At 38.5% G+C, this 23910-nt stretch overlaps 1 protein-coding gene across 3 annotated transcripts in view; it reads left to right on the top strand.

The window, feature by feature from the left end:
• NELL1 (neural EGFL like 1) overlaps positions 1 to 23910 on the top strand; it is a 275832-nt gene that overhangs the window by 235974 nt on the left and 15948 nt on the right. The window contains exon 16 of one of the 3 annotated variants that reach the window (XM_065635364.1): positions 20105 to 20245. The exons of the other annotated variants lie outside the window; for them this stretch is intronic. Coding sequence (XP_065491436.1) covers positions 20105 to 20245 — 141 coding nt within the window. The remainder of the gene's footprint in view (positions 1 to 20104; positions 20246 to 23910) is intronic. 3 annotated transcript variants of the gene reach the window in all.

Below are 23910 nucleotides of genomic sequence, written 5' to 3'. Positions count from 1 at the left end.
TGGGCCTTATGTGAAGGAGAAGATAGTTACTTGTAAGCTCTGTGGTTTATATATAGATAGACCTGGCTGATTCCCAGGAACATTGTAGGAGAAGTTGCAAATGTAACAAATATTTTTGAAAAGCATATATTGAAACATCAATAGCTTTACTTTCCCCAGTCCTTCCTGTCTTTTCCTGTCTCAAAGACAGCCATATTTTCTACTCAAAGTGCTGTTAGGCTAGTCTATGAATAAACAAGTGTTCTTAGTATGTGATAGCTGGTTCTTGATAGCTAATGGAACAATTATAATGGAAATTGGGCAAGGTCTTGTTACACAGAGAAGGGCAAGTGGATCAAAGAGTCTGACCTATAGTATCTGGTATTATGAAGAGTAAACAGTGCTGGCTTCTTTAGAATTTTATCGCATATTAACAATTATTAATAAAATAATAAAGTCTCTGGCATTTTATAGCACATAAGGGGCTCTCAGATGATCTTAGTTCTCACCATGAGTGACTGTGTCACATAATCCTCTTTATGGATTTGTCAGATCTGTCCTAAAATTAGCTTCTTTTTTTTGGAAAAAAAAAAAAAGAAAAAAAAAAAAAGTAATAAATATCTTGCTACTCAGCCTGAAAAGATATTCTAGACATTGCTGGTCCCTTGGCTACGAACATTCCACTGATTTCCAGAATAGGCTTATTCCTGACAGAGAATACTCATTTGCATTGGTGTTCTGCCACTTGTCATTCTTTGTCTTAAATTAAAAAAAAAAATTAAAAAAAATCTTTTTATTACTTCTTCCTAATGAGCTTACACAAAGGAATTATATCTCCACTTGGCTTCGAATGTGCTAGGCAAAATAAGTGAGGAACACTATATTTCATAGAATAGATTGTAGACTCACCTAGTGGCTCGGTTTGTTGGGATTTTTTTTGTTTGTTTGCTTGGTTTTGTTGTCCTTTTTTTATGAGCAGAGTTGAGAAAATTGTATTGAGATAAGTGTCACACTGTACCTTGTTTTATGTCATTAATACTTTTGTGTTTCCGTTACACATGCTTCTGTTGATAAATTTGAGATAGTTTTTGCCTTTTTCATCAAAGCTAATCCTCCTTATCCTATGATCCTCTGATTGATTAATATAGTCTTTATCTTCCCCAGCCATTTCTCTCTGATAATTTCCCATCTTTTAGCAGAAATGCTTATTACTAGACTCTCAAGCAGAATCACAAGGCATATCATTAGTTTTCATTCTTTTTCTATTAGGTAAGTCCTTATGGCCTTTCCCTTCTTTCAAAATGAAATTCCGATATTCCCTGGCATTGGCAGCACTTCCCAAAGTTGTACCAGTCCTACTGACCAAAGTTGCGCCCCCTTTTTTGTGTCTTTGCTGAAAATTTGAGACAAGATGTCTCAAAGATCCAAAATCTCTTCTCCAGTTCCCTTTTTTTATCAATAGACTTCCAGGAACTTTAAGGATATTGTTATTCCATCTTTATTGGTGCGCATACTAAGATGGCATAGTTGGAAAAGCCAAGATCTCCAAGGCAATTTAGTCACTTGTAATGGGGCTGTGACAAAGTTAGATGTCCTACTGTGCAGTCCCTCATTAAACTCTGTAATTAGATGTCTGTGAACACTCCTATTTTCACAGGTAAAATGTCCTAGAGGCCATAAATTTTACTTCTGTATGTATCTGATTTATGTGTCTTACCAGGGATGCCCAGCACTGCACTTCGTTCATGCCAAATTCATTGTGATTGAAACCCCAAAACCGGCTTTATTGAGACGCAACAAACTAACCCAGAGCTCTTCAAGAATCCATCCCTGGAGCTGGGTGAGCCCACCCTTGACCCAACAGCAGCTGCTGCTTGGTCAGAGAACATTAGACAGAACATTTCTGTTTGTGAATGCACATGTCTTGCAGACTGATGATGATATTTTTAACCTCCAGGTTTTGATTCGGGATGATTCCCTGTGCTTGAGGCATTGCGCATCTCTCTCTCTCTTCCCAGGGAAGGGTCTGCAGGAGGGTCCCTTGTCGTGTCTCCTGATGTTGGTGTTCCGCACTGCAGAAGCCAATAAAGATTGATTTGCCCAGGGTAATAAACATGTTTTCCTAGGAGTTAGGTGACTGCTGGCCTCCAGTAACAAGAACTGTTTAATCCAAGGATGGTTACACGTCCATGGTTCTCTCACTGCTCATCTCTCCCTGTCTCTCACGTGCTACCTGAGGACTGAGAGTAATGCTCCTATTTGCACTCTGGCTCTGCCTCTTCCCATCCCCAAACAGTCTTTGTGGATATAAATGCCAATAACTTAACATGCCTGTCAAAATCCTAGTGGGCTGTGGGAGGAATGCAAGGATGTTCCTCCTTATTTCAAAGCATCCTCCTTTCTTTGTAGAGGGATTAGTTTGCTGATGTTGGAGCTGAAGGAGTGAGGTGTGGAGCAGTCTTTAAACAAAGTTTTACCATTAGGCTCATTTCAGAGCAGAAGTTTCTTCTTTATTAGAAGTACTAATACATGGAAATATATCTTTATAATGATAGGCTATTTGGGGCTGGTCTGAACTGTTATCATAATTTCACACATAATTTCTGTAACTTCACCATTTGTTCTCATTTTTTTCTTCTGTTTTCTTTCTCTGACCACCTTGCTTCCATCTCTTTGCTTCTCAAAAGATTAAAGGGCCAAAATACTGCACCCTAATGTTCTTTCATTATTCGCAGAAAGTGTCACATAGTTTAATTATAATGCAAATAGGAAATGATTTATATCTAGAAAAGACAAGACATTTCATTTACTACCAAATAGCAGGAATGAAATTACTCTATTTTCTATCTATGAAATTATCCAGTCTTTGCTGGATTGCAAATTTTGTTCAGGCTGCTTAATGCAGTTTAAAGTTCTATATTAAATATTAAGTGAGATCCACACTGTCACATTTACGAAGTGTTGCTGCATGCAGGAGTGTAATTTAATGTCTACTGTCAGGAAATAAATTCATAGACTATAGATTTCAGTCCTGACTAGGCCACTAACTTAAGTGACTGGAGGTGCTTCCCTCATTGCTCCAAGCTCATTTTTCTCTGTCTATGGAACGTATATCATGGCAAATACCTATAACATGTTGGGTGAATGACTTAACTCAAGTTGTTGATGCAACTAAGATGCTGGATTATGCTATTAAAGAAAATGGTAACATGCCCAAAACTAAGTTTTGATGGGAAGTATTTTGTCCTGTGAATTTTAAAACTTTTTTGGAAACTCTTCAGGAATAGAAATATTAAAATTTCATTCTTGGTATTGCTGTTTGTATTTGCTGTTTAACCCCAGCCAGCAATCAAAATCACAATAGTTGCTCGCTATATCTTGTTTTTCTTGTTGGCTTTTCATGGCTTTCCAGTGATGCTAGCGCATATATTTAATTATAGTACAAATCGGAGAAACAGTAACAAGTAGCAACTGCTTAAATCCTATTTAAAAAAAAAAAAAAATTAATTAAAATACCGTGTGTCAGCACTAGGACTGCATACTGTGTTATGAAGGAATCTAAAAGAGAAAAATACAGAAGTTCTAAATCCTCATAAAATAAAATTTCAAATGACTTTTCAAAAGACAATCATAGAATATATAATTGATGAATTTTTTTTGATGTAAGAGAAAACAGCATTTGACAATCAATCTATAGAATATGGATCAGATTTTTTTTATACTCTTCAGATATATTTTCGACCAGTTATTCAAATAGACAACTGTTTTGCTGTCCTTTTACTAATGCATATCAGTAAATCATCCTAATTATCAATATAGTAATTGGTAGGCAATTATAAATTAATGAGGACCACAAGCTTTAGAAATAAGCTATGCAGTGGTAGAGAAAAACACAAAATAATAACGTTCTGTTCAAAGGCAGAATTTTGTGATCTGTAGAGCTGAAGACAACTTTTAAAATCCAAAGAAAAATATATGGTGTTCTCATGCTAAAAAGGGCAGTGTAGACAAATAAGAAAGTGATGAATAATAAGAAGGATAATTAATGTGAATGTGAGCAATCCAACTGGTTAATTGCACATGAAAGTCCTTTCAGTTTTCTTGGAAATGACAGAAACTGTTTCAACTTAAAAGGAGTGACTGGCAGCATGGTCTGTGTTTCTCAGCAGTTTCAGAGCTGGATCCTCTGTAGAGCTAAAACAATAATACACTCTACTCTCCCTTGCTATAGTCATTGGAACTATAAAGCAGTAGTAAAAAATCAGGAGAATTATTATAACATTGGATTTACTTTTAATTAAATTTTCAGGAGTCTTAGTGTGCTGCCTGAAATTGACTTTTTAATATTTTGTGCACACACACACAAAAAATGAGATTGCAAAGATATTTGATGACTGCACATATGTGGTAATCGTTCTCCCCCGAGATGGAAGGCTGACTCACGTTCAGGTGAATGTCTCAATTTCCCTTCCTGCATCCCTGCGCTGTCCCTGATTGCTGATGGGAGGGCTAATTGCCTCCTGGAGCCGGGAAGATGTACGGAGCTCTGGGAGGGGCGCGGGAGCTGCTCTCTGTGCTGGGGAGAGGAGGCTCTGCCAACAGGTGGGTCTCTGCTACCTGATGAGACAGTTTGGGATGCACATATGTTTTTATAATAGTGAGAATTTGTAGGTACATATTTTGGAAGGAGATGAGATGTGATTTGATGTTAACCTGTGGAGATGCTATTTACCAAGGGTAGAAGATGGTGCTGTGGCGTTGTTCTGGTGGACATATCTGGTGGGCAGGAACAACCCCAGGTTCCAGTATAGGTTGGGGAATGACCTATTAGAGAGCAGTGTAGGGGAAAGGGACCTGGGGGTCCTGGTGGACAGCAGGGTGACCATGAGCCAGCACTGTGCCCTTGTGGCCAAGAAGGCCAATGGCATCTTGGGGTGTATTAGAAGGGGGGTGGTTAGTAGGTTGAGAGAGGCTCTCCTTTCCCTCTACTCTGCCCTGGTGAGACCTCATCTGGAATATTGTGTCCAGTTCTGGGCCCCTCAGTTCAAGAAGGATAGGGAACTGCTGGAGACAGTCCAGCGCAGGGCAACGAAGATGATGAAGGGAGTGGAGCATCTCCCTTATGAGGAAAGGCTGAGGGAGCTGGGGCTCTTTAGCTTGGAGAAGAGGAGACTGAGGAGTGACCTCATCAATGTTTATAAATATATAAAGGGTGGGTGTCACGAGGATGGAGCCAGGCTCTTCTCGGTGACAACCAACAGTAAGACAAGGGGTAATGGGTTCAAGCTGGAACACAAGAGGTTCCACTTAAATTTGAGAAGAAACTTCTTCTCAGTGAGGGTGACGGAACACTGGACCAGGCTGCCCAGGGAAGTTGTGGATTCTCCTTCTCTGGAGACATTCAAAACCCGCCTGGACGCCTTCCTGTGTAACCTCACCTAGGTGTTCCTGCCCTGGCAGGAGGATTGGACTAGATGATCTTTCGAGGTCCCTTCCAATCCCTAACATTCTGTGATTCTGTGATATCTGGGGACAGGCTCCAGGCCAATTCTTTGTACGCTTTTCCTTGTCTTCGTTGAGGATTGGCTCAGGATGCGCATGTCCCCTGATGCTAATTTAATCAAAGAAGGTACCTGAGTGATGTTCCTTGGCCCTGTCATTGTTCCCTTCCATAGTGTTCTGTGATGAACGCACCAAATACCCTTTCACATGGAATGCCTGTTTTTCAAAACGTTGCTTTAGTGTTCTTCTCCATCTTAATAACACATCAGTAATGGTAATGTAAAGATATGTGTTACTTCCAGTGATATACCGTAACGTGAAATTACATTTTAGGGTAATCTATTTCTAAAGTATTATGGGTAGCTACTAAGTAGTGACTAAAGTGCTTTACACACACACACACGTACATCAAAGCATTTCTTATTAGCGTTGCAGGGAATCGGTTTGGCACTTCAGTTTCAGCACAACACAGCCAGGAGATGCTTTGATCTAAGTGCCGAACTGCTCCTTTGTTACAAACAGGATGCACTTTGATGTGGTAAAAAAAAAAAAAAGGGAAATTTCATTCACAACTAAGTTTTCCATCCTGGCTTTTTAATGTATTAATTATATGTGAATTATTAAATGACGTATTTGGAAGGTAGTGCTCTAGCTGCAGTATCGGGTCCATGAAGCTCAAGCGTGTCCCTGTATCTCCACCTCAAGATGGGAACGGCATTAGAGGACACACGGTACCTTTACAGTTGTTACACGAAGGCGAAAACACAACAGACTTAAGATGGGAAGCGAAACTTTTTTTCTCCGCAGTATGGTCTAAGGTATTAATACAGCCAGGGTTCGGGTCTTGAAAAATTCCTCTCTGGAAAATTACGCTTCACAAAGTAAATGAAATGTCTTTGGTCAAGGACGCTTTCTCTTTGCCCTTGCCTGCATAACTATATGCCACAAAATTGCTGTAGATAGCTCCAGGGCTAGCAGTGATTGGTAAAGGGATTTCTTTGTATACTGTCTGCTATTTTTAATGGCTTTTAATGGAGGAAGCAATTTTTATTTTTTTAAAGATTTTTGAATTGAGTCACAGTGAACCCGAAAAATAAATACATAAATATTCAGTTCTTACCAGGAAGCCCAATTCTTACTTTGTGTCTTTGGTATAATTCTAACAACTTTAAAAGAGGCACTTTTGACTCTAAAGCAATATAAATGAAGGAAAAAAAGATAAACTTTGATGAGAAAGGTTATAAAATATGAAAGCTGTTAAAGCAGTTCAGAAGGTTCTAGTCCCACCTCAGAAATGGAGGTGTTCTATGCCAAAACCTCTCTGTTGTGGAGGTCTTTTACAAAGAAGAATTCGAATGAGGGATGAATGATCACTGGCATGTGCAAGAAGGCACAGAGCTTGTTCATGCATTTGCCAGCAGAGCATGTGTGGGTTGTTTGGCTTTGAAAAGGGTAAGGAATACTTTTCTGGAACAGTCAGAGCAACCCAAAAAACCTCCAGTGTAGGACAAAGCCTCAAAGCATGTCCAACAAAAAGGAAGATATTGTGTTGCTCAGTGTATCGAATCCTTCCTTGCGCTAAGACTTTTCTTTGTACTGTCACCTGAACTTTTTATTCTATACCAGGGGGGAAAAAAAAAAAGGAAAGAAAAAGAAAACAGGAAGCTATAAAAATAGGTAAAAGAACAATAAAAAGCAGGCCAGGGTTTATTATAAAATATACCTCCTTTAAGGCATTGTTAGAAGCACTGTTTTCACATCTTTCAAACTGTTTCCTCCCTCCAGTGTCTCCCACTGGACCATTAAAGAGGCCAAAACAGCCCCAGTAGCTTCTTTACCTACGTACAAGCCAAACAACACCTTCTAATTCATCTTCAGCTTGCTGAGCAGATGACCTCACGTTGGTCCTGTGCAGCCCTTCCCCATAGCTGATGTGGTCTGTTACAGTCAATATTGCTGCTAATGATTTAATGCATCAGCCAACAACATGATTTCTCAGGAGGGCTCATCTAACCAGGAGGCCATATCGAAGTGACCATATTGGATTGGATTACGATTTAGATGTACATTTGGATGCATTTCTGGAACAGCCATGTGTAGGCTGTGATGTGGTTTGAACAGGAATTATTTTGATGACTGGAAATTCTTGAGGCCAGAGGCCGAATTTTCGGTTACTGAAGAATGAGGTAGTTTTCCTAAGAAAATGTCACTAAGAGCCTAACAAATGGTAGATATTTTGACTTTAGGTTGAAGAAAATAAGATTTGCGTCTAAAACACTGGTGAATTTTGGGGCGATATGTAACTGAAGGATAAGTAATCAAGGTATCTTTTTTTACTCTATTTAGTACATTAGACGATAGTCTGTAGGATCTCAAAGTTGGCACAGCTTAAGAACGAAATGAAATACATATATCTCGCAATTTGCTTTTTCTCTGCTGTATTTCACAATCAGTGTATCTGTGAAAACCTTGCTTTGGAAAGGCAGATGCCTTATACTTGGTTTCGGTGGTCCCAAGATCCCTAACAACTGCACACCGCATGCTTGACTCGTATTTAGTGTTCATCTATTGTAGAGTGACCACTGGCATAAGTCGCTGTTTTGTTTTGTTTGGTTTTTTTTACTGACTCTCAGGTGATGTAAATCTTACAGACTGTGACATGGACATGGTTTAGTGGTGGACTTGACAGCGCTAGGTTTACAGTTGGACTTGATCTTAAAGGTCTTCTCCAACCTAAAAGACTCTATGATTCTGTATTAGGTGCTTTCATGCGGCCCTAAGAATAATTTCCGCTGCCTATTACCATTTGTTGGCTTAGGTCATATTTCCTACTGTGGAAAAGCTTCTCCTACAAACTGATATTGGTGGCTACCCCACCGCTGCCATTGTCCTTGTTCAAGAGATGAGTCCTAGTCAGGAGCAGTGCTTTGTTTTCAGTTCGTTTGATGTGTTGTAGTTTGGTTGCGGGGTTGGTTTGTTTGGGCGTTGGTTGGTTTATTTGTTTTGGTTTTTCGTACCCTCCCCCAAAGTAGTCTTCTTCCTAAGTACATAAATACGTATAGGACAACTTTTTTCAGAGCTCGCTTTTTTGGATTCTTGATGTTCTGGTATCTCATGTCCCAGAGATCAAACTCATTTCACGGATAACCAAGCTCTGAAACAGAGTAGCTGCATACACATATGTGCATGTGTAAGAACTCTGTAAAACTATAACATTCTTTATGTTCATTCATTAATCTACATACTATCTGAAGTATACACTGAAGAGCTACTAAAGGTTTCTGTAGTATCTATCAAAAAAATGTGCTTACAAATAAGCAGAAATGGAGAGACATTTTTCAAGATGGAACACACAAGCAATAGTAGCACCAATGTTAAACCTCAGGTAGCTGTTGCTTTTAATCCTCAGCTAGATTCATTGTGTCCTTGGAACCGCCCAAAAAACCCATGCGCTAGTATATAGATCATGTAGCTGAGATTTTACAAAGTTCAAAATTATTCTTCTGGTGCCATAAATTCTAGTTTTATATGCCAGCTTTTGCAGGTATGTTTTTGCAGAACAGTTGTATAGGTTAGTGCATTTTAAGAAAGTAAATTACATTGTGGTGTGCAAATAATAAAACCAACCATTATAAGAAACTCCTAACTTTGGGAATGCTGTTGAAAAGCAATTACATTCAACTTATGTATAATAAAACTTAGTTAATTCAATGAAATGGGGAGCACAAAACCTATTTGGATAAATGTGGGGTTTTTAATGAGTTGGCGGTCCTATTCATGCAGTGAGCATTGACGAGTGTATCTTCATCCTGAATAATCAACCCCCTTTTAGATAATCAAATAAGTAAAGTTTTGTTATATTGTTACTTTTTTACAAAGTATTGTAATATTGCATAATACTTAGGAAATGTTTTGAGAGCACAGGACGAAAGAGGGTGTAGAAGTGCAATGTACTTATTATTATTGTTATTAACATTTGATGAGTCCCCTGGCTTTTCTTTCAGGATTTTCTACTTATTTCAGTTGCACATTTTTAATTGCTTAGTGAAATGATGTAGTCATATCTCAGAGTTGGTTTAATTGGAATTATTGATGTCTGAAGCAGCGCCCAGACTGGGAAAACTGGGGTCTGATCAAAGTCTGCAACTAATGGTTTAGCGAAGTTAAAAATTCAGTCTGTAATTAAAAAATGAAAGAGAGAGCGTGCACTTTCAAAGTGCACATTTTATGCTAAGGAAACAGTCGCTTCTTATTTATTTGGAAATACTCATTGCGATATTCAAAAAGAAGAGTAGCAGTAATGACTGAAGTTTTTAATCCTGAATATTTGTTCAGTTTTGCACCTGGAAGATTCTACTGGATGCAGCACTGTGCTTTCATACTTGCTGGTATGCTTTATTCTCTTTAGTTATAGTTAGAACTGCCTGTAAAATAGGAAGTTCATTTTAAGAAGGGCTTCAAGATTTTTGGATTTTTTTTTTTTTTTTTTTTGGTAATGGAAACCAAGAATTTTGAATCTTCCACAGGGGAACTTTTTTAGTTTGATTGAAAGTACATACAAATGTTTATAATTTTAAAATGTGTTATAACATGTAGAACAAATAAGTTTAACCTTCAAATGAATTCTGACTGAAGTTGATTTAAAAAACCAAGATATTAAGCAGTCAGTGTTGCCTTTTGGAAGTCTGTATCTCAACTCGTTAACTAGTGAGGATGCACAGGACAAATGTGGGAAACTGCACTTTTTTCAGGTTCCTCAAACTTACTCAATTGTGCATGGGAAATTACAACAGCAAACTGTCTTTTATGAATGCACATATGACGCGATGGAGTTTGGAACATGGGTAAATTTAACTGCACTGGCAGGGGGGACAGATGGAAGGTGGGGGGACTGGAGAAAGTTGAAGCAGACTGAAATAAAGAATGGCTTTTACTTGCATTAGAAACAAAAGGAGATAGGCAAAGTGATGCAAGAGTCCTGTTTTCTCATCTTAAACAACCCTTCCAGTCTTTTATTATTTGATATTTTTTTGCGTAGGGTCTTTTTGTGTACCTTTCTAATTATCGGAAATAAATATATATATTTCAAGGTGGATGGGGATCTTCCACTGAGTGAGTAGTTGCAACCGAGCTCACTATGTGGAAGGCCTGCCACAAATGTCATTGTTTTTGTGAAACTGTGTTTGTACGTTCTCTGAAAATATGCATTTTCATCAATTTCACTGTATAGATCAGCACTTCCCGAACCATTTTTTTCCCCTAATTGAGGATGCAGAGAGCTTTACATTATTCTGCTTACGATTTCAAGAGCTCTTTTTACACTGCTTGTTTGGGGATTTGCTTCCTTGGGAGAGTTTATTTCTGTATGAATGAAAATGCTTTTCTGAAGCTTTTAATCATTTCAAGATTTAAAAAAAACTAATTGAGAATATTTCCCATTAAACTCTCAGGAGTGCTATAGGGTGTGCACACTATTATAATCTAAACCTGCAATTTGACCTCGCTTTTTGTGCCCTTTGGCACAGGAATTTTACATGGGAATTTTAAGGATAATGGCCGACACTCCCCCGCCCCAGCCACGGTGAAGAAAATGTACTTTTTATAGTTTTCTCATCAGCTGCTGCCTCCTGTTATCAATGAAATTGTTTTGACAAGTGTTATTTCGTCTGACCATATTCAATTATGGAAGGGCTCAAAACTAATCTAAAGAACTTCCTAACATTGTGGACTGTTGAGCTGCAATGTAATCTTCCCCATGAAATGAATGGAGACTCATCACGTGAGTCATTTGAAAATTGGTTGAGGCAAATCACTGAAAAACATATAGTAGGCAGCATTTATTCTCTGTCACAGGATGTGCTAGATAAGATAATAGGCTATTTATGGCTTTTTGATGTTGAGCTTTGTGCTAACATTTCAAGAGCTATATAGAGTGATATATTTGTTATGTACCTAAAGACTGTGCATGAAGTAGTCTGCTAGCATTGGATAATAATGTTAAGGCTCATCAATGAAGCTTTTATATATAAAGCCAGTGTCATTTAAACGATTCTTTTTGTGCAATGCACAATTGGTACGTTGGGTAGAGAATGCTGGTTTTTGGCGTCCTGTTTTATAAGAGGTTACAATGATATTTTGTAACTCTGAACCAATTTTCACCCGGCATCCAGTTTACTTCAGCAGTTTTCTTTGGAATGAGCATCCGTTCTGAAACAGCATCAGAGAATGACAGGATGGTTGAGGTTGGAAGGGACCTCTGGAGGTCATCTTGTCCAAGCCCACTGCTCAGGCAAGGCCATCTAGAGCCAGTTGCCCAGAGACATGTCCAGATGGCTTTTGAATATCTCCAAGGATGGACGTTGCAACATCTCCCTGGGCAACCTGTGCCAGTGCGTAGTCACTCTTACAGTAAAAAAGCGTTTCCTGATGTTCAGAAGGAACCTCTTGTGCTTCAGTTTCTGCCCATAGCTTCTGGTCCTGCCACTGGGCACCACTGAAAAGAACCTTGTTCCATCTTCTTTGTACCTTCCCTTTGGGTATTTATATGAATTGGTAAGATCCACCCCTGAGTCTTCTCTAGGCTAAACAGTCCCAACTCTCTCAGCTTTTCCTCATATATGACATACTCCAGAGCCTTAATCATCCTTGTGGCTCTTCACTGAATTCTCTTCGGTATGACCGTGTCTCTCTCTTGTACTGGAGAGGCCAGAACTGGACCCAGCACTCCAGGTGTGGTCTCACCAGCGCTGAGCAGAGGGGAAGGACCATTTCACTCAACCTGCTGCAATACTTTGTCTAATGAAGCTGAAGAGACCATTGACCTTTAGCACAGTCACATTGCAGGCTCATGTTCAACTTGGTGTCCACTGGGAGCCTCACCTCCTTTTCTGCCCAGCTGCTTCACAGCTGGTTGGCCCTCATCAACTATTTTGTTTGAACATGTATCCCCATTAGATAATTCTTCTTAAATTTTGTGATCTTGGCAAGAAAATGTGCAACTCTTTAAGTGCAGGATGCCAAAATCAATTGTCAAAAATATTTTTATTCTCATGGATATATTAATCTTTTTATCAGATACTTAATGCATTTTGCCACGCAGATTTGCAGAAATTTAATTCTGCAATCTGTATTATGTTTTTAGTATGGTCTTACTAGTCATTTTAAATTAAATGAATCTGAATTTACAGCAGTTATGCTTTGAACTGGCTTAAAGCAGCTTTGTGTGTAAAAATAGAGATTTTTTTTTTTTTTAATTTGCATAATCCTAGCTGTGCAGAAGTATACCTCTGTGTGCTGAGGGCTTCATTGATTGCAGTCTGTTGACACGATAGACCTCTCCTGTTGATCTTGTTCTCTCATTTTATTCTAGTATGGTTATCTAATATTCTGAATAGCTGCTCATGTATAATATATGCAGATACAACTCCAGTATCACAATTTAATTGAATTAGTAAACAGGGATGAAGATACTGAACACTCTGCAAAAATAAAGCCTTGTGTCATGACGGGACTGAAGGTTGGCCTTGCCTCTATCTGGTTATTTGAGAACATTTTCATAGGGAGTAGAGAAATGGTGACCTAAATGACAGGACAGTGGGCTGGAATTACAAAATTGAGGAGCTTCTCGCACATTGGCTTTGGGCAACTTTGGGCAATTTGTTGTATCTCTCTGCCTTAGTTATCTCACCTGTAAATTGCACATGATACCTCTCTATTCTACTGTAGCAAATGATGTAAAGAAATCAAATAAAAAGCACTTTACTAGCGGTCTGCAGTTGAGTTTCTGTACAAAAATGCTACCAGATTGATTTACATGGGTAACCTTAGCATGGAGACCGCACACTATTTCTACCTAAATAGGTAAAAAAACCCCAAATTTGGGGTCCTGACAAAGTGCTCTGGTACATTTAGGAAGAACATAATGTCAAAAAAGCATGAGAGGAGCATTTGTGGAGAACTGTGAGACAGTGCCAGCAGGTACGAGGTGCTGGTAGGCAACGAACTCAACTTGTGTCCTGACGTTGTAAGTCATCGGTCCAGCGATGGCTGGAGTTGGCCAACAGGCTCTTTGGAATTATGTGTTCCCTGCACCTCCCTCCAAGCCAGCTACATGAAGCATGCTGGCAGCATTTTCCAAGGCGTGGGAAGAGCCAAAATACAATAACCATTGGGCTAATAGCCCTGCTGTTTTCAGAATAATGTAATTTGAGACACATGTTGACCATAGGCCTCCAATTTGCCAGAAAGTCGCTGCCTCAGTTTGAAACTTAACCTACTAATTGTGAAGTCAGTTTGTTTCTGGCTCATGGAGTGATAATTAAAATCCTGTTTGCAATGGGAAGTCAAATGCAATAATAAATATGAAATGGTTCTTCACCCTGCCTAGTATATTCCTGCCATGCTTTCCATTGAGCAGTCTGGCTGCAATTCTTATTTCCTACATCACCCAGCAATCTTTAAATATGAGAATGAAAAACTCTTGTTTCAGCTCCAGTGTTGCAAAGTGATATTTATTTGAACCATCCAGGACCTTTAGGTTTCATACTTCGAGTGTGCTGCGTATTTAGCATACAAATAGACAAAGATGAGGGTGTAAGAGAGACATGCACAAAACTGATAAAGACATCATCTTGGAGTGTATATTAAAAATTAATTTCAGTAAATTAGATGTTATATATTAAAATAATTAATCTTAAAAATTGCTGGTACAACTAGTCTGTGTTATCATTCTGATACCAATTTAATTCCATTTGTTCTTGTTAAATTCATCATTCTAAATTTGCACACGAGTTTCAGATGATTAAAAATCCTGATAACACCAATCCAGAATTACACAATAAAGCATATTACAGCTGTTCTTTAATTATAATGACTGGTGGGCACACCTTTCATCCCTGAAAGCTATTTAGTACCATTAAACTGTTGCGTGGGTTTGATTATTCATGAATTGGAGTTGTATTAACTATCTCAACAAATTTAAAGTTTTATGGTTTACTGCTGTGTCCTCAAAATAGAAAAACGGACCCAAGCCTGTACCACTTATTCCAGCAAAACTGCCTGAGAAGGAGCTGCAAAGGCCGATATAAATATAACGCAATTAAAATCAGTGTGTCAAAACAGACGTGACTGCTGAGGGGTGGGGAATATGTTATTTGGTGCTGATTGTTTGCCCAAAATCTCCTAATGAGTTAAAATGAAAGTAATTAAAAAAGAGGCTAAATGTCAAGGAAAAATTTCCTGAGCAACTAATCTAAGGCCTGCTACTGGCTTCAGTTAGAGAGACACTTAAAGCTATGAGGCAAGAAACTGATGATTAAAAATGTCAATAAATAAGGCTCAGACATAAATCTTTCCTGTCCTTTCTGATTTTTAGTATCCCTGTAGTCTTAAGAATAAACTGGCTGCATAAAGTTGAGCAGCAGCCATGAGTCATTATTTGAATGTAAGTAAATTATACAGTTATCTGTGTTCTTCTAAGTTACCATTTGCTTAATAGATATATTGCTGTACTGTTGCTGGATCGTTAGTATTCTGAACACGCTGGATTGTAAACCTGTGACAAGGTCAGAGTGTTGTAGTCTTTTCTACCTTGCACTGAGAAAATCTGGCAGACTTTAAGGATGGCCGTTGTCCATGTATTTCTGCCTTGTTTTGCATCTGTTTAAAAATAAATGCAGGCCCTTCTGGATACCAACTGTGAAAGCTAGTGTAGAGGTGTAATAGTCGAGCTGATGTAAGAGTGAATAATGAAGGATAAAACCCAGCCTTTGTATAAGTTTATGTAAAATAGCAGAATTATTATTTGCTTACGTCAACTGAATTTGGCATAAACGTGGGCAGGTGGGAGATTTTTATTTTTATTTATTTTTTTTTTTTTTTTAGAGAGAATTTTTTCATCTCTGCTAATCCAAAGTAGTTGTCTCTGTTTTCAGGGTTTATTTGAAGTAGTCGAACGACTCCTTTGCAGCGGGGAAGCTGTTTGCATAGTGCTGTCACTGACGTCCCTTTCTTGCTCTCTCTGTCTCATAGAAGTGAGGCTCATGCGAGAGCTGGAGATGGGAAGAAGCTGTACGTTGCATAGAACTTATGCCTCTGTTGACTGGGTGATTTTTTTCTGGTGTTTTTATGTTGAAGAACAAGGCAGAAAACAAAGCTGTAATTGCTCTGGAACTAGCGGAGTTAACTGTCGGGGTACAATTTTAATTCAGAAAGCTCGAGACCTGTGTGATCCTTTCTTATTAGTACAAGCTTTTCCTGCTTATAGGCCTCCTGATCAACAGAGAGCTAAAGATAAGGATCTTATATATATATTTTTTAATAGAGCACAGTAAGAGTTTGATGAACAGACACTTTAATAATAAAACTCTTTGGTCTCATTGAAACTGCAGATTGCTAGCTATTACATGACACTGAACAGTTTTCCTTTCAGTATTATCACACAGTGACTTAAATGTGATGAGGCGTTAGAAAAGATTGAATTATTTTAATTTTACTTTTTCGCTGGGTTCTGAAGCCATTGTGTTTTATTTTGAGGTAAATTATCCTATTTATCTTGTCTGCATAAATACCTTTATGAATAATGCAAGAAGCTGAGATGCTAAAAGTAAAAATTACAGACGTGTCCTTAAAGGACAGGATTAACATCCTGCAAGAGCTTATTTAAAACCAACTGGTGCCTTTATTCTACACTAGAAAGATGTGCCATTATAGTGGAGTGTTGCCAGATCCATTAACAATTCTGTACTATTGACAAATAACTGACTGGCGTAAAAGCAGGCAATGGAACGGTCTGTACAGGATTTTGTTTTGCATAACTGCCATAAGAATGAAAAAACCGAAAAAATAGTTATACAGGGGTGAGAGCAGTGATGTCTTATGTTGAATTACGGCTAGAAACAAAAAGTACTACATTTAATGCAAAGATAGTGCAGATATTTAGGTGAAGACTACAGAGGCAAATTAAAGTTATGGCAAATTTTTGGTTCCCAAGGAAATATTAGATCGGCTGTTTCTCACAAGCAGTCTGGTTTAGACTATGTAGCTATTAAGACAAATATACAGAAGGCCCATGCAAATCTGTGAGTCGGTGAACGTGTTTTCACGGACTTCTCTGAGCATTGCTCAGCCAAAAAATGTCCACCCCTTGTTTCCTTTGGCCTGAGTCATTACAACATTTCCGAACAGGTGTTTCTGTGCTCCTTTGAAGAATGATTATAATTTTTGTTCTGTTTTCACTCTTAGGTCAGAGGTATACTCTTCATTTCAGCTTAACATAGCTTTATGAAGAATGTTTACATAGCATATTCTGGTAAGCGTATGCACACGCAAAACATACACAGAAATAGTGCCTATATACCTCAGATTCTATAGCAAAACCCCAAACCAGGCTTGGATAGAAAGCTATTCATTCTGAGGCAAGTATGCAAATAAAGTGTTAGGATCTAAAGAAGATGGAAAAGCTAAGATGAAGAAAAGTGAATTGATTCTAATTCTCTGAACTGGCCATTATCTACAGCAACATCTTCCTATGCAGAAAAAAATCCTCAAACAAGTGTTTTCAAAAGCCATAGTACGTCCAGATGGAAATGATCTATTAATTGAACTAAGTAACGTCACGGTGTATGACACACCATTTTATAAAGCTGCTATTTGCGGTTCCGTCTTGGTATTACAAGCATCTTAAATAATTCTGAATTTCTAAACCAAATCCTTAATATTTTCCTATACCTGCAGAGTTATGTTTATACATCTGCTACAAGTAATGCACAAGACCACAGGAGAAGCTTACAGACCTAATCATAATATTTTCTTCCCTTTTTCTCTTTATGTACATCATTTTAAGCATGGGAATAAGAAACGGCAATGTATTAGACAAATGGAGAAGCTGCTAATGGTTTTCCCTGTTTATACACCCCCTCTTCATGCATTTTGTATTACATGGTGCTGCTAATGACCTGTTGCCAAAGAAATACTGACGTGCTGCAGCCACAGAGGAAGGGATGCTTCTCCATTCCCCTCCCTGCACCTGGGCTGAGTTTAACCTGAGGAGCAGGCTGGGCTGAGTTTAACCCAGAAAGAAGAGACACAGGGCACCTTCTGCAAGCCGGAGATGACTCTGGGAGAGGAGAGGTAGTAGGAGGGAGCAGAGCTTGAGAGATAGATTTTTTTTTTTTTTTTTTTAACTACTTTTTTCCGTATCAATGGTGTCTTCTGTGGAAGATTTTCCAAAAGCAACCCACATACCGCCTCCTTTTCCCTTGCCTGCTGCCCCTGGCACAGGGCAGTGCTGGTGGAACTCCACTGGTTTAAGGAGATCGAGGATGTAAAGCAAGAATCCACACAACTAAAAGCGAGTCCTATTTTCCCAGCTCTGCTGGTGTAAGAAATTGGTTTGTGTCTCCCTAAACATCAGTGGACAAAAGCTAGAGACAGGTGTGGTACTGCCACAATGAAGTCATCTAAGCCTTGAAATAGTTCTAGGTCTTGTTTTACTTTTCTGATGTAATCTCGAGAAACTCATACAGACACTCTTCTTCTTCTTCCATTAAGTAAACTGTTGCTTAGTTTTGGTATCCTGGCAGACAGGCTTTCAGAAAAGTCATCTACCAGTCAATTAATATCCTATACCATGAGCCTAAATCAAATACACTTTCAAAAGGGCTGAAGTTTAGAAATGAACTTTAGAAAAACTCCATTGATTTTTGTAAATTAAAAATGTAAAATGGAATGGATAGAGGTCCAGACCAGGACTGACCCGAGGAAGCAATCTTTAAACAGGAACGTTCTCTGATTCAACTGGGAAAGACAAGAAAGCAAGAAGGATTCATTTGCAGTTGACCCGCGATAGCAAAGTCGTTCACTTTCCAAATGGGATTAAACTTGTTCCATCAGCCATGACATGTGAAAAGATCATGGTTATAAATTCCATTTGCTGTAATGAATTGAAAGTGTCTGAGTTTGCAAGCAGCACTCCTCGTTGATGGACAGCTAGATCTGCACAGTGTTTTAACACTAAAATTAGCTTCTACAAAATAAAAAGTACAGAAAAGGTGGCAGCAGTGACAGATTTTAAAGCATTAAAAAAAAATGACTATATTGTTAGATGGAACCTGAATTAAGCCAGAAATAAATAGCAATTATAGCCCTGTTATGTAGATAATTTTCTTAATTGTTTAGTAAGGGTGAACACAAAACTGGAAAAAGGCATTTGTTTAGGTTTCAAAGCTGTATTTCAACAAGAATAAGTATGGCTACTTAAATGAGGAAAAATCAAACTTTTCTATGGTATTGCTTCTAAGTTGTAAGAAAATTGAACCGTATGGAAGGATACTTCATTCAGATCAATTTCAACGTACATCAACGTGACCTCACTGCAATCCATGAAACCATATTGTTCTATGTATTTTGTAAATTGAGGCAAAAGCTACACTTTGTGGTTACTTAATAATCCTAACTCAGTCTTGCATCAGGATCATGAGACATTCGTACTTTGCTTGCAGAACTAAATGCAGTTTCAGAACCTATTTTCCCCAAAAATTGTGTGTTTGGTGTACACAATTTTATGCATCTTTTAAATGTGCTGATTGCCAAGAAAAAGAAATCTCAGTGGATGAAAACAGCTAATATTTGTGGATAATTTGAGATGCATTTTAATTGATAAGGTACCCACTTGAAAACTGTCCAAGATTTAAAAAAAAAAAATACCTTGAGCGAAACAGAGGAATGAAAATATAATAGCTTCTTAAATTACTGCAAGGTTAACATATAATTAATTTGCTAATTTTAATTATAACCCTACAAAAAATGCTCAAAGGGGAGAAGCAGCCAGGTGCCAGCCGCGATTAACCAAGATTGCTGGCAATTATGAGGTCTCTATTAACCATATTCCAGAAATTTTTAAAAATCCTCTGTAAAACCAGCACATTTATAGAAACTCCACGGGGTTTTCATCTTGCTATACTTTTCCATTGCTACAGACTTGCTGTCATTTGCTTCACTCTTTTCCAGCTAAATGTTTGATTGCAGCTGAAACATGGATTGCTTTTCCTGTTTGTCACACACTGTTATACATATATGAGGTGTTTCTTTTGATCATATAAATGAAAGAGATTAACTATTGTTTGCAAAGTGCTCTGAGCACCTTAAGTGCCAGGTAGCTGCAAATACCACAGCTGAACGCTCAAAACACAAGTCCTGAGGAGAATGCTCGTTTTTTCCAAGATGTCCTGGGACATGCAGTTTGTAAAGCAAGATTATTTCAGGAATGCACCGAAACTGGAGAACCTGCTCTGCGATGCTTTATATGCACAGATAAATTAAGTTCCGAGTTAAAAACAAAGAACCAAAAAATCTGCATGTTTGCATTTTTAAACAAATCATGGTATAAACAAATGGCTTGTGTGTGGCAAATTCCATGATGTGTAATTGTTCTTTTTTATTGTTATGTGAGTCATGTTTTAAATGTCTGTTGTTGGGAACCATAATAAACCTTAATCCATCTATTAAAGGAAGATTAAAAATAATAATTAAAAAAACCCACCTAACAACAACAACAACAACACCTGAAGCGTTGATGTCAAAGGAAATTAATTTCCTGGCTGGCTTGTGTTTTTCTCTGAGGCAGATATTGATGAGTGTGCAGAGGGGATCATTGAGTGTCACAACCATTCACGCTGTGTTAACCTCCCAGGGTGGTACCACTGTGAGTGCAGAAGCGGTTTCCATGACAATGGAAGCTATTCTCTTTCCGGGGAGTCCTGTGTTGGTAAGCAATGATCACCATAGCGCCTTTTTTTTTTTTTTCCCCCTCCTCCTCCTTCTGCATGGTGTTATAAAGTGACTACTGAGCCACTGTCCTGAGCAGTGACTGTGTTTACGGCTAAAATGAGAACGCAAGCGAGCGTGTCTGTGTTTGTCAGCATCCCGGGCTGCGCGGTGTGGGTGCTCGTTCAAGACGTGTCACGTTTTTTGAATGGGTATTACAGGAGGGAGGCATTTGGAGGTCCAAAGTGTGACTTACTGCCCTTTGCCATTTATCATAATAAGTTGCTGTAAAACCTGAAGTCAAGTAGGCTTTCTGGGGAGCGTAATAGGCCACAAGAGGGGAAGAGTTGGTTTTCAATTTTCAAATTTCAGCAGAGTGACATGGGAACGCATTTGGGCTATATCTGTGTTGCTTTGATTTGTTTGTTTTCCATTGCTTGGCATTTTCATCATTTTATTTTTAGAATTACGCAAATAGCATCAAGCTCTTTATGCACCATGTTTGCAGAACAAGACCCTAAGAGCGTGAATGGAGAGGAGTTTTTAGAAGATGTGGAGGGGTTTGTCAGTTGTTTCTATGGGAGGACAAAGGATGAGGCTCCATGAGCAGTTAGTGCTGGTTCTTGCTCTCTGGGTGCCCCTGACTGTCCGTAAGACGTGTGCCACCACAGCAAGGCTGCACTAATAAAACCGTCATGAAGATGGTAATTGTGCCTTACCTCTACCTTACAAGTTTTCCACCTTTTACTTATTCTCGGAAGCCTTACACATAATTTCTATACGATATTTTATCAGATGAGTTTAAAGCTGTTTAGCAAGGATCCCGTTTTAGCTTCTATAGAGTTAAGGATCAGCTCCTCATAGTACTACGTACAGATCATAGTTTTATGTCTTTTCTTTGAAATTTCAGTTAATTCATCTCTACTCAGTTATATGAATTTTCTATAGAAGCTTTTTCTGCTGCTTCTGTGAAATACACTTTTTTTAAAAAAAATAAACACAGTAAATTTCGTTTATCATGTCCATAAGAGTGAAGAGCTCTTTCTAAAATAGTTAAAGTATACAACTAAAGTTAAAATAAAAATTTGCACTGAAAATACATACATTTATTTGTAACTTGTAGCAAAAATTCCCATCTTTTACAAAGTTTGGCTCTCAGAAGTCCTTGGGATAAGATAGCATTGTGATTTTAAAATGCAGCAATAATTATTTTCAAAGCCAATACTTTGTAGATTGTCCAGCTATGTTAGCTTCTTACACATTGTCCTAAGCTGGTGTGGAGCTCAGTAAAATCGCAGATACCCAAATGTTAAGAGTTTTCCTCTGGTTTATTTAAATACTGTAAAAGGAGTGATGGGACAGAGCAATGGTGAAAATATTTGCTTTACGAGAAGTCAAAGCAACACGACATAATCTTTGAAAAACCCTGATTGCAACTGGGGGTAACGGGCATTTGCAGCACTCCTGATGCCCCATACCTTGTCAGGCTGAGCTTATCTTGCTGGTTTGGGACTAGGAAGATCTAAGATTCAGGGTGGTCTACAGAAAAGACCACTACATGGACAAGACTTGTTTTCAGCAGCTGGTTCAGTTGCTGAAAAGGTCACCATTGCTCACATCGCTGTTAAAGGGAAGGGCGCTTGGCTACCTCTCAGCAAAAAGGAGCCCAAAATACTCTGTATTCTGTGGAGACTGAAGTTTTTGTGCAAACAAACTGCCCTTGTTTTGACCTGCGCAGCATGCTGGAAGTTGGTGAGGTGAGGGGCTCATCTTGCCGTACACAAGTTGTAAAGAGAATGTGAAATTAGCAGGGTTATTTTAACGAGATAGCTATCCTCAACCATCTGCTGCAGGGTACCAGCGAGGAAGAGAATAAACCAGCTTATTTTATTCCATTATACTGGTTAACTAATTAAAAATTAATCGGAAGATTCTGCTAAACCTGTATTGACAAAGAAATTTCAAACCATGGTGTTTATTTGAAAGTGCAACTTAGAATTGGTTAAAATGACAGAGAACACTGTACACATTCCAGCTAAGACTCAGTTTCTTGAACACTGACTTTCATCATGTTGAAGTGCCTGTTTGCATGGTGGAGTATTTAGAGTCAGGGCCAGAGTCATTCACTCTATTTCGGATAAAAGAGGGTGCATCTGCTTAGCAACAGGATTTTTTTCCTGGCATATTTTACAGCCTGTATACTGTGAAATCCTGGGGCGTACCTGAGGTGGATTTGGGCCATTGCCTCTCAGTATGTTTTGAAATGTTTCTTCTTTATCCATGAGGGACAAAATTCGGAGAACGATAATTAGGCTAAGAACATAAATTAAAGAAATTAACCTTCCCCCTCAAAATAATAATGATATATGAAAATCAGAAGGCAGTGGGAGGGAAGACTCAGCTCTGACAGGTTGCACAAAGCTCGGGCAGCTGGTGGTTTTTGCTGGATGTGTTTTTGTACCTGTTGGTTGACCCTTCTCCCCCCATTTGTATGTTGGTTGACCCTTCTCCCCCCATTTGTATGTAGGTGGTCCTGGAGCTGAGTCATTGCTTGCAGTGTCTCTGCAGTGTTGCAGAACATTTTTTAAAAAATAACATCTATTTGAGAAGCGCCGTGATACCTCAGTGCTTCTAAAAGCTTTATTCTCATTGACTAGGAGAAAACAGTGGAGTTTGTCACCTGGCAAGGGACAAATGTGTAAATCAATGGATGTGGCGGAGAAGGTCATAGTATTGCACCAGAGCTTGGGTAATAAGGATGTATGACTTAGCCAGGCCACTTCAAGCTTGGGAAAATTCTTTTATTGCTTAAAATATCAACCGAAGGCAGCTTTGAAAAGGTAATATATTTCCATGGGCATGCTTTTATCAAATATGTCAGCTTCGTAAGTTGATGGTGAGCAGGCTCAAATTAAGAAAATGTAATTCAATTTCCAGCGGTAACGTTTTTATGAGGCACTGGCCTTTCACAATATGTTATTAAGAATACTGCTTGCAGACAAAAGGCAATTGCTATATTAAGTTGCTACCAAAGTTTGCTTGGCAATTAAAACTTGTAGGCTATAGTTGCTGTGTTGTGTTTTACTTTCTTTTTTTTTTAATAAGTGCTTTTCTACACTTTAAGGTAAACAAACAAAAACACTTTATAGAGAACTATGAGTTGTCATATGATACATGTCCCAGTATTAACTACCATCTACTGATACCATGTCGAAGCAACTGGCACATATTGTTTTTTCCCTGCACTAAGTACCTGTTGCCAAATACTTCTTGTCATAGGGTAATCATTGAATAAATTCTCACCACTGAATTTTCAGTGGTAACATTTAAGATTACCAGAACAAAAAGAAGGGGAAAACTGGCAAAGAAATGCTGGATTCTGGGAAGTTAATAATGTCCCACGAAGTTCATTCCCACCTACAGCAGAAAAATTAAAGCACATGAAATTATACTTTTAAATCTCCATCTCTAAGTGAGATATTTCTGCTCTGGAGAGAGCTGTTCAGACCCTGGTGTGCAGGATTCCTCATTCCATTTTTTTCATGATGCTTTGTGTTTCTGAGTCTTCTACATTGTGACTTGCAAGCACAGAAGGAAGAACAACCAAGGCAGCGGTCCCTGTCAGTTGTTGATTTTTTTTTTTTTTTTTTTTTTTTGTGAGAATCA

This window comes from Caloenas nicobarica, chromosome 5, assembly GCF_036013445.1.
Source record: "Caloenas nicobarica isolate bCalNic1 chromosome 5, bCalNic1.hap1, whole genome shotgun sequence".
Taxonomy (NCBI): domain Eukaryota; kingdom Metazoa; phylum Chordata; class Aves; order Columbiformes; family Columbidae; genus Caloenas; species Caloenas nicobarica.
This window is presented reverse-complemented; position numbering and strand designations above follow the sequence as displayed.